Consider the following 10190-nt stretch of genomic DNA (forward strand, 5'->3'; position numbering starts at 1 on the left):
GTTGATATGCGGTGGCCGCCGCCGACTGGGAGCACTATACCACAGCCCCACAATGCCATCATACATCAGTCGTTAAAAGTACTAGATTCCCGTCAAACCGTTAGTCGGTATAAGTGTGCGTCAGACCGTCTATCGGTATTGCGCGATGTACCGACTGCATATCTATCGGTATAGAAATTTAGATATTCCATTGAACTGTTAGTGGGGATATCCTAACAATTGTATCCAACCATCCATCGGCACATGTGAACTGGGCCTCCTACGCTCACCCAGCCCAGTATCGCGGGCAAATTTTGGCCTGAGCCCCACCGGTCAGCAAATATTGAGCTCCCTCTCTCGAGAAAACCTAGCCGCCACTCCCTCTCCCTCTTGTTCTCCTCAATTCTTGCCACCGCGCGCCATGGATTTTCCTCCGCGCGCATGCTGAGCTCTCCAAAAATTGGCAGCGCGCACTCTGGAACCCTCCAAATCATTAGCGCAAGACCCTTCTATTTGCCTCAACCACTCCAAATCGGCCCGCAACCCCCAGCCCCCTGGCGCCCGCAACCCCGCACCCAGCTCCCTATGCTGCGCCGCCACCGCCACCGCCGCGAGTTCCCCACCCCCACCCGACGCCGACCGCGAGCCCCCCACCTCCACCCGACGCCGACGCCCAGACCCGACGCCAGTGCCGCGCCCCACCCAGACCCCCGGCTACCGCGCCGCGGGTAGGACCCCCAGACGTGGGAGCCCCCACCAGACGCCGCCGCCGCAGGCCCCCACCCCGGCGCCCGCACCCACCCAGCTTGATCTACTGCGCAGCAGAGGCAACCACCACTACCGCTACCTTCTATTATGTTCAGGTGAGGTCCGTAAACAAAATTAGCAGGCTGAGGTCAAGATCTATTTGGTAATCACAGCAAGCACTGGTTTCTATTTCGATCTTGCAATCATGAGTCTGGTAATTTTGTTCAGTCCTTGTACAGAGCTTACTAGTACCCTCTTCATATGCTCAGTTGCTAGGAATCTTGTTTAGTATTTCTATCCAAGATTTGGAAAGCACTAGGCTCTGTTAGTAGTAGTCTGTAAAGCTATTAGTATGACATGGATGAATATTAACTAAAATCTAGTGGGCAGTTAATTATTTCTTATTTGACTTGCTGCAGTTAATTTCAAAAGTTTTCTATTTAAACTCGGTTGCATGTGCTCTAATATTACATATTCTTTGTTGAAAAGCTCAGTAGCATCTTGCATGCTAAATTTGAGTTGACTATCTGACTTTGTATCTCCACACAGCCACCTCCTTGGAGCTTCCTCCACTGATTTGGTTACCGAGACACTGCTGGCTCACCGCAGGTTCATATTGCAAGACAAGGTAAATAAAATTTCAGATATGAAGCAAAAATTCTTGGGTACCATATGTAATGTTGGATCCTTTTTGAATTTATGCCTGATGCATATTACATTTGTTCGAGCAGACTAGTAGCCGAAAGCAATTGACATTTTCTCGACATCTACAATATTTGGAGCAGCTGACCTCCTATCAAGAAGTATTTGGGTGAAGGAACTTGTGTAACGGTATGATTATGCTTCTACGATTCCAATGCATTACTGTCATTGCCTTGTTTTAAGCTTCTAATATGTTTTGTGGTTGCACTCCATGCGAAAAGATATAATCTGAAATCCGATTGATCTCATCATGGATAAGTCATGGATCAACAATGATGCTAGGTACAAGCTGGTTATTTCACAAATATTAAAATTGTTGTGTAGTTAATCATGGATAATTAGTTGATGAATAATCTCATAGACATGTAAGCTCATATTAGTAGCAAACAGTAATTTTTACAAGCTCATAGCTCCTATTTGCACTACCACTTATTTATCTCATCTTTATAGAGCCCAAGGTCTGAAGAACATGTTGATGAGGCATGTCATAATGCTCAAAATCAAGAAGATGGAGCTTCTGATCACTCTGGTGAGGATGATTACTTAACTGTGAGAAGGCGTGTTGTAGCCCCAGCAACAACCCATCATGATCAAATGAGCCCTGGAGGTGCAGCCCCAACAGTGCAGCCACGTCGGCGCATCCCTGTAGCCCCATCTTCACATGATGAACTTGTAATCTTCTCATCCATGATATAATATTTTTTACTTTCATTTATTTGTGCCTCTATCTCATGAATGCATCATTTTCTTTAGGTTGGAAAGGATGTTATATTATATGCCTTGCTGCGATCTGATGTAGCAGTGGCTAAGGGAACAATTATTTCAACTGATCCAAAGAGCACGCTAGGAGATGTGGCTCTTGGAAATCAGTATTGTGAAGTGGTTGTGAATGTTGTGCTGAAAAGGGATACAGTTCTGCCTCGTCCTTATGGTTATGTGGAGACCATGGCTGATGCACATAGAATGTCAATTGCATGGCCATATAAAAGAGTACTATACTTATCCTTGCTATATTTTTTCATGTGTGATGAGAGTGACTGCAGCCACTAATTAATTGTTTATATTTCTGACAGTTGAAGGTAACCAAAGGATCACAATCTACCCAAGGTACAACAGGTATTTTCTGAATTTTTGCTTTCAGCAAACAGCCCACTCTTCTACTAGTACTATTTGATCTCATTTTAGTTCCAGCTTTGGGCATGTTAGAATTTGTGGTAGTCCATACAGAAAGTACACTTAGTTGTATGAATTGCAAACTAATTAGTCAATTTTCCTAAGAGTAGGCAAGTCAGCTAGCTGTAGCAACATCCAGTAGTTTTGTAGATTAATTTTCACTCTTCCTTTTGTTCCTATAGTTATCTTTCAGCATACTTTTAACATGTTCAGGTGGGTGGTCTTAGAGGTGGCATGATGGTTGATCATGTAAGCAACAAGCGGATCAGCGCTCATGGATACTTATTTTGGGCAGTGCTTATGGGCACTTTTGTTCTGGGTAGTGCTTATTTGGAATATCTGGGCTGGCTTCTAGCTTCTCTTATTTTGTAAATGTGGGCATGTGGCTGCTGCTTGTACTGTGGTCTGTGACAAACCTAATATATGATCTAGCTAGCTTGACTTGAGCACTGTGACATCACAAATGATGTCTATGATGAAGCTTTGCCAACCAATTATGTATTGTTTCATATATGCTGGGTTCATATGAAAACTATGAGCTCTTTTAGTCAATACTATGTTTGATATCTGTTGGATTCAAATGAACAATATGATCTATATATCTTTAGCCAAGTGTGCTTGATATGTATTTTTTCAAAAGATTATTGGTGTTGTATGGTCAATGAGGGATTAATTATATTATTTTTTATGGATGTATAGCGTTGGATTGTTGGTTGGTAAAGAAATTTAGCGACTCACTATCAGTCAGCATAAACATGGTAACAGACATCTGTCGGGAATATATGTCAGTCGGTATATATTTGTATGGCAACAGACTATCTGTCGGTATATCTATGTCAGTCGGTATAAGTTATACCGACGCCACTTACAACGACAGAAATGTGGTGTTGGCATACATCTATACCAACTGATGATCTGTCGGTACAACGGCTTTTACCAACTGACGATCAGTCAGTGTATTGGGGCTGTGGTATAGTGGAGTTGGTGAGCGGGGCGTGGGCACTGGGACCTCAGTGATCGTCAGTGATTGCAGGTCCAAAGTCACTAGCGTGGCCACTAGGAGAACGTTGGGATCGCGATTGCCATGGAGATCGCCAGAGAGAACCCTAACTTGTGTTAGGGGAAAAAGAGTCACCGGAGAGAAACATCGGAGAGCGATGCTTATATAGAGTCAACCTTAGCTAAATGGAAAGCTAAATGAAAATTTGACTAGTCTGTTTTGGGGAGTCTATGGAGATGCTCTAAGGGCCCTCTCTGTAGTAGTGTGGATCTGTTTTGTACTCCCTCCATTCCAAATTGTAGGTTATAATAACTTTTTACTATATGCACCTAGATAAACGTTATGTAGATACATAGCAAAAACTATATATCTAGATTTGCCAAAAGAACATACAATTTGCAAAAGAGGGATTAGATAAGTCATAGAACCCAATGGCGCAATGAAAATGGATACTTAAAGTTAACATAAAATAAAACACGATGATGGTGGATATCCACCTATCTCTTCATGTTCGCAGTTGCAATTGCCATGAATGCCGGTAACAAAAAAAGCCTCTAGTTGTTGTTAAAGCAGCAATCAGCTGCTCGCAGGCATGAAGGAATGGACATGATTTAATTGAGATTGGGGGGTCGCGCTCTCGCTTTTGTTGCGCGTTAACACGCTCCTTTGGGCTTGTGGGTACCATTTGTACAACTAATCAGTCAGTGGCAGTGCAGGCCGTGATGATGATTTCATGGCGCTGACATGGATTGCATGCCATGATGCCAATAAACATCACGTTTGGCAAACAAACCTGAATCTTAGTGCAGCTGCAAGGATAACCACAGCATATTAGCATGATTATCGAATGCCAGTGAGAAAACCACATATCTTCTTTGATGCAATACTTCACTTTTCTTCTTTCTTCCACCCAACCTTGAGGCTTATGCATTATTTATTGTCTCAACACAACAGGGGAAACAGCAAAGCTATTCTGTGAATCTGATCAATCTCAAAAATACAGGCACAAAAAGTTTACAGGTACAGATATACACCACTATACAACACGTGCATTACTTTGATTCTCCTTTCATCAATCAGATCAATACAGCAACCATCTGGAGAGCAGTCAACAAAAACCGATGAAGTCCTGTGGGGAACCCTAGCCAGTCTTGCCCAGGTTTTATCATGCACAACCATGGCAGACATGCATTCAACTGCGTATCAAGAGAATATGCAATCCATGTGTCAAATGAAACTAGACTACTTTCCTGTAACATGGTCATTGTGCCCCCATCTTCGAAAATATCCCAGAGAAATTAGGCAGCTTATCCACATGCTTAAGTGCTCGCTCGGCAACTTGTCTTGTCCTGTAGTCACCATGCCTGAAGGCTTCTACCAAGGCCGTACCAACATTTTGGTTCCCTGATATCTCGTATGCTATTTCATCCATCCTTAGGATCCTCTCCACTGCCCACACCGCTCTCTGGCGCAGTGCCTCATTTCGGTTTTCACACAATACCTCAAGTATCGGGTTGATTCCTTCTGCATCACACAGCACCATGACGCCTTGGTCAATGTCCACTCCATCGTCCAATAAAGTTGATAGTGCTGCTAGAGCAGCTTCGACTACTTTCTCATTGTTATTATCCAAGCAAGCAACCAATTTCTCCACTGCCTTCCCCTCCAAGAGACAGAAACTCTCCCTTGCAGAACAAATACCACAATGAACTCTACAAACCCCAGTTGCTACAGTCTTCTGGCTGAGGCATGGAAATATTGAAAAACACAACCCTGGGTTGGGAGCTGGTAGTACCTTTGTAAGATGCTTTGACTGATGTGAGAGTTTCTCTAGTGCAGTAGCAGAGACAATCTGGACAGTGTCAAGTCCATTCATCTGAAGCAAATCTGTGAAGAGCACAGTAAGGTTGCACTCACGAGCAACATCAATAATATCTGGATTATCATCCAAGATAAAAGTGATCTGGGAGACTATTCTAACTAGACCTTCAAGAAATGGATTGACAAAACGCCCGCCACGAATCTCTCCTTGTCGAATTCTCATAACTTTTGAAATGATCATTGCAAATGCCCCATCTTGAAGAAGACGTCTGGTTAGGACTGAGTCCCGCATAGGAAGATCAGCTACAAGGCCAGCAGCTGCCGCTTGCTCTTCAGAAACACCGTTGTTATCAGCAATGACCCTGACCAAGCTGCTAAGTTGACTAAAGTTTCCACAAAAAGCATCAGCCAATTCTTGACCCATATAAGGTGATATGTTATTCAAGAGCTTGATGGAATTCATGCGTAGTTCCCTTTGAGGTGCTTCAACAAACTGAATTAAACTGACAATAGCGCCTGAACTTTTGATGGCATCAACTATGTTTTGCACAGATGTCGAAGAATCAGTTAAACCAACAAGGACCTGGAGCAACTTGCACTCAATTGCAGGTCCAGTGTTGCTTATGAGATGAAGCAGATTGTGAACAATGTCTTCAGACACTAAGGTCTGCCTATTATGATCAAGTGGAATGGACTCAAAGCGCGCACCCGATGCCACAACATTTGCAAGAATGTTTGCTGAGACCTCCTTCAATCTCATTGGAAGCTGGTTACTGCCAACAGTAAAGAGGTCTGTGATGAGAGGTGGAAGAATACCCGCTTCAATTAGTATCTTTGCACTGGCATCATAAGAGGAAATTTGATTCAATGCCTTCAGGGCTGCTTCTCTAGCCTCTCTATTCCCTTTTTTCAAGATATTGACTAGTGTGGAGCCAGCCGTCTGGGCCACAAGTACCTTAACATCATTGCTTAAAACAAGCTCCCCGAGATAAGCAGCCATAGATAATTGCATGTCAGGCGAACCTGCAAACAACACAAGCTAAGCAATTGGCTACCGAATACAACAACGATAACAAGAAAGAGTGTTGAACATCAGCTATAGCATGCCAATTCTGCATTTTGGAATTTGATAACATGATTGTGCTTTCTTGCATGCACTTGTACACTTGTACTACCAACAACATACAAAGGCCAATGCATAACAGCTCAAATAGACATCGCTTCACCAAAAGAAGTAACATCAGGGAAAAAAATGGCTCTACGTTCTACAAAATGCACTGCAACGCAGATGGAACCTCAAGATACCAAAATAGAACAATTCATCTCCATATCCTGTAGCATACTGCTCGTAACATATGAGAACTGAAACCTACAAAACTTTAATCTTAGATAAACTAACAAGCTTGATTTTACCTACTCAAATTCTACCATAACTTGGTAAATGATACAAAACATCTCATATTTGAGTAGCAAGCTCATAAATAATAATATATAACCTTATGCCGTGATACTATCTTGTGTCTGCATGTCCATTGGACTAACTAGTGCATACACAAACAATTACAGAGACGAACTTGAAGAAAAACCAAATGAAAAATAGCAATAGTTTTCTTTGCTATTGGAGTTTGGAGATGCTTAGCATGCAGCTACTATTGACACAGAACGACAGAAAATATGACAAAGGAAAACCAATAATGAGCTGAAGCTTGAAAGTATATTGATGAGAATATTGGGTAATGAACGTCACAATGCTATAGCTGTAAAAGGATACATAATCACTTCGGTTGTGAAAAGGAAATATGTAGATATAAAAGAACTGTACCTTCAAGAAGAAGCCTAAGAAGAGGTTGCAATCTACCATTTTCAGCCATTTGTCTAACATTCTTTTCACAGCTCTCCAAATTCTCCAATGTCTTCTCAGCTCTGTCAATGATCAATAAGTTTTCTACTTTACTGCTTGACAAGCCAACAAGTATAAGAATAGCTCCAGGAACACTGCCAATTCTTTCTGAAAGAGCTTTATTTTCCGAAAGTTCATATAACAGAGACACAGCCTTTTCCTTCTCCTGAGTCTGTCCATGATTTAAGAACTTTACAATTGTGCGAATATTGTCTCCAGCAGCGATCTCAACCTGCAGGGAATGTTTGAAGATAATATAAAGTCAAGATCTGCTTACAGATTAAGCATCAAAAGACATTAGATTCACAGAAAAAAGAAAATACCTTATTGTCATCGTCATCTTTTGCAATGGAGCGAAGAGTTTCTAATGCCTTTTGCCTTACTTTCGTACTGCTATTTTTTAACAACTCAGCAATCATGCTTATCAACCCATCTCTTCTCACAACTTGCCTATTGGATCGACTTCTCTGGCATATCTCATCAACATACTGGAGTGCTTGTAAGATATCACTTTCCGTGGTATCAGAAGTCAATGACTTGTGAGCAACATCAAGTTTGGCTGCCTCATTGCGATTCATCCATTCATCAATGGTGTTCCTCAGAGCTATGCTTGGATTTAAATCAGTGCTGCTGAGCTCTTTCTTAGTCACAGGGCACACAAGCCTCTTTCCACTGCTAAGGCATTCGTTCAACCACTTCATAATGGCTTCGCGTTCAAACGTAACACCACTGTCAATAGTGACAGGATCCCGCATAACCTGTTTGGTGAGCGGGCACAGGAATGACTCGTAGATTGGCTCAACACGCAAGCTGTCAGTGGACTGTGACATCGAATCACAATGGCCATCCTGGACTTCTGCCATCGCTAGTACAACACTGCAAACAAGTTAAGTGGCACCATTTTAGCATTGACAGCATGTCCGTGGAAGATTGCAACACATATTGACATAAAAGAATGTCGTAATGACTTTGACATGAAGAACAGACTCATATCCACAACGAACAAAAGGAAATTCAACGCCAGAACCACGATCCATGAAAACATGACACGGGAAGAACCAATCCCCCCACCCCCCGGTTGAAATGAAGGCAAAAGATCACATCTCTGATCAAGGTGCAATACGATAGCCCTCATGCCTTCTAACTCCGCACTCACAAAGAAACAAATTACAACGTTGTATTATATGGTACAAATATCAATACTCCCAACCCCCTGCCCCCGGGCCAAAAATAATACCTGAGCAAGCACCAAATACAAATAGTAAGGATCATAGACGCTAAATTAACCGAGCAAGCGCTAGAGGTCTAGTATCTCTAGTAAAACCAGCCCCAATCCCATCGAAATCGAGTGCGAGGAAAAGCATCTCACCTCAAAGCCTCCAACAGAAATCAGGAGGACGGGCGGGCCGCAGAAGGAAACCCGCGACGGCGCCCTAAGGGGCAGCACTTGACAAGCCCCGAGCGCGACCACGGGACACGGCACCGGCGGCCAGCGCAGGCCGCGTGGAAACGGCGGGGAAAATCCCTACCCGAGCATGGTCCGGCGGGCCCCACGGGGGAAGCGGCGGCGGATCTGGGGCGGGGGATCCGGGCCGCGCGTCGAGCTGCTGGCGGCGGGAGGAGACGGGGAGGGTGGGGAGGAGGGGGGACGGATGCTTCGCGGGGGCCGCGGCGCTCGACGGCTTGCTGGTCCTCCGCTGCTGCGAAGGAGCGAGTTGGTGAGCTAGCGAGACAAGGCAAACCCGCGGACCGGACGCGGCTCCCCTCTGGACTCGCTGGACTGCAGCCAGCTGCTGCTGCTGGTGCAAGCGCCGTGGAGCAGAATAGAGGAATGATGACGCCGCGGTGTCTGTCCGATCGATCGGTGGATGATGGGGCCATGATTGGTTTCGTGACGCTGCTTGACTCGTCAGCAGAGTCTGTCTTGTGGGCCGCGGAAGGACCGGACCACATGCTCGGCATGGTAGGCCAACTGGACTGGAAACCGAACAAATTCTCGTAGAATCGGATTTGGATAGCACTTTTTATTATTTTTTAATCGAATACGAATACGAATTCGAATTTTTCGGATATTCTTAGATACGAATGCAAAACAGATGCCTCGAATTCGGATTCTAAATCGAATATTGACTTGATATGTGACCTAACATTTAGCTATTTTCTTTATTAGTAGTTTTAAATTATAAAATTGTTATACATATACAAACTAAAGTATAATAATATAGTAAAGATATCTAGTTAAAATAATTTATTTATCAATAAATATGTTAATAATAAATACACAAAAATAAAATTAGAAATAAAAATATATTGCAATAAACATATAAATGATTTTATTATTTATAAATAAAAAATATAGAAGTAATTTAAGATAAAATAAGAATATTTTAAAGTAAATTTAATGTTTTTATATCTTTATTATAAAAATTGATAATATGGGTGGTGAGAAATAAATATTTAAATAGTTTTTTTATTAAAAACGGATATGGATAGTGTCAGATATTGTCGAATACGGATGGTGGAATCAATTAGAAAAAATCAATGAAAATTGGATTCAGATATATCCACTTTACACTACATTAAATTCGAATACGGATACGGATATCCATATTGATGTTTAAGCGGATATGGATATCGGATAATTCGGATATCTACTATCCATTTTCCATCAAGAACGAATCTGCATCTAAAAATTTAAATGGAATTTTCTCTTAATCTGCAATTGCATTTGTAAACCTCGTCTGAACCACATGCTGCCTGATATCTATTTCAATGTTTTTCTAGCGAAGATTTTGAAATACTTTTTGGAGCAATTCTAATGTGTAATGACAGTATTGGTCGTAAAGAATGTTGGATTCTCTTTCGTAC

General features: G+C 42.5%; 1 protein-coding gene and 1 long non-coding RNA gene across 2 annotated transcripts; one reads left to right on the forward strand and one right to left on the reverse strand.

Moving 5' to 3' along the window:
* The first annotated feature begins 1966 nt into the window (after positions 1 to 1966).
* On the forward strand, positions 1967 to 2387 carry LOC120663310. The gene is made up of 2 exons (XR_005670465.1): positions 1967 to 2100; positions 2182 to 2387. It is a non-coding gene; the product is annotated as an uncharacterized LOC120663310 (long non-coding RNA).
* Positions 2388 to 4472: 2085 nt separating this feature from the next.
* Positions 4473 to 9164, reverse strand: LOC120666002 (U-box domain-containing protein 44-like). Its single transcript, XM_039945768.1, has 4 exons — positions 8692 to 9164; positions 7646 to 8198; positions 7245 to 7554; positions 4473 to 6445 (listed from the first exon to the last, which is right to left on the reverse strand). The coding sequence occupies exons 2-4, from the start codon at positions 8183 to 8185 to the stop codon at positions 4863 to 4865; spliced, it is 2433 nt and encodes an 810-aa protein (XP_039801702.1). The 5' UTR covers positions 8186 to 8198; positions 8692 to 9164; the 3' UTR covers positions 4473 to 4862.
* Between the last annotated feature and the right edge of the window lie 1026 nt (positions 9165 to 10190).

The sequence above is a fragment of the Panicum virgatum genome, chromosome 3N, assembly GCF_016808335.1.
Source record: "Panicum virgatum strain AP13 chromosome 3N, P.virgatum_v5, whole genome shotgun sequence".
Classification (NCBI taxonomy): domain Eukaryota; kingdom Viridiplantae; phylum Streptophyta; class Magnoliopsida; order Poales; family Poaceae; genus Panicum; species Panicum virgatum.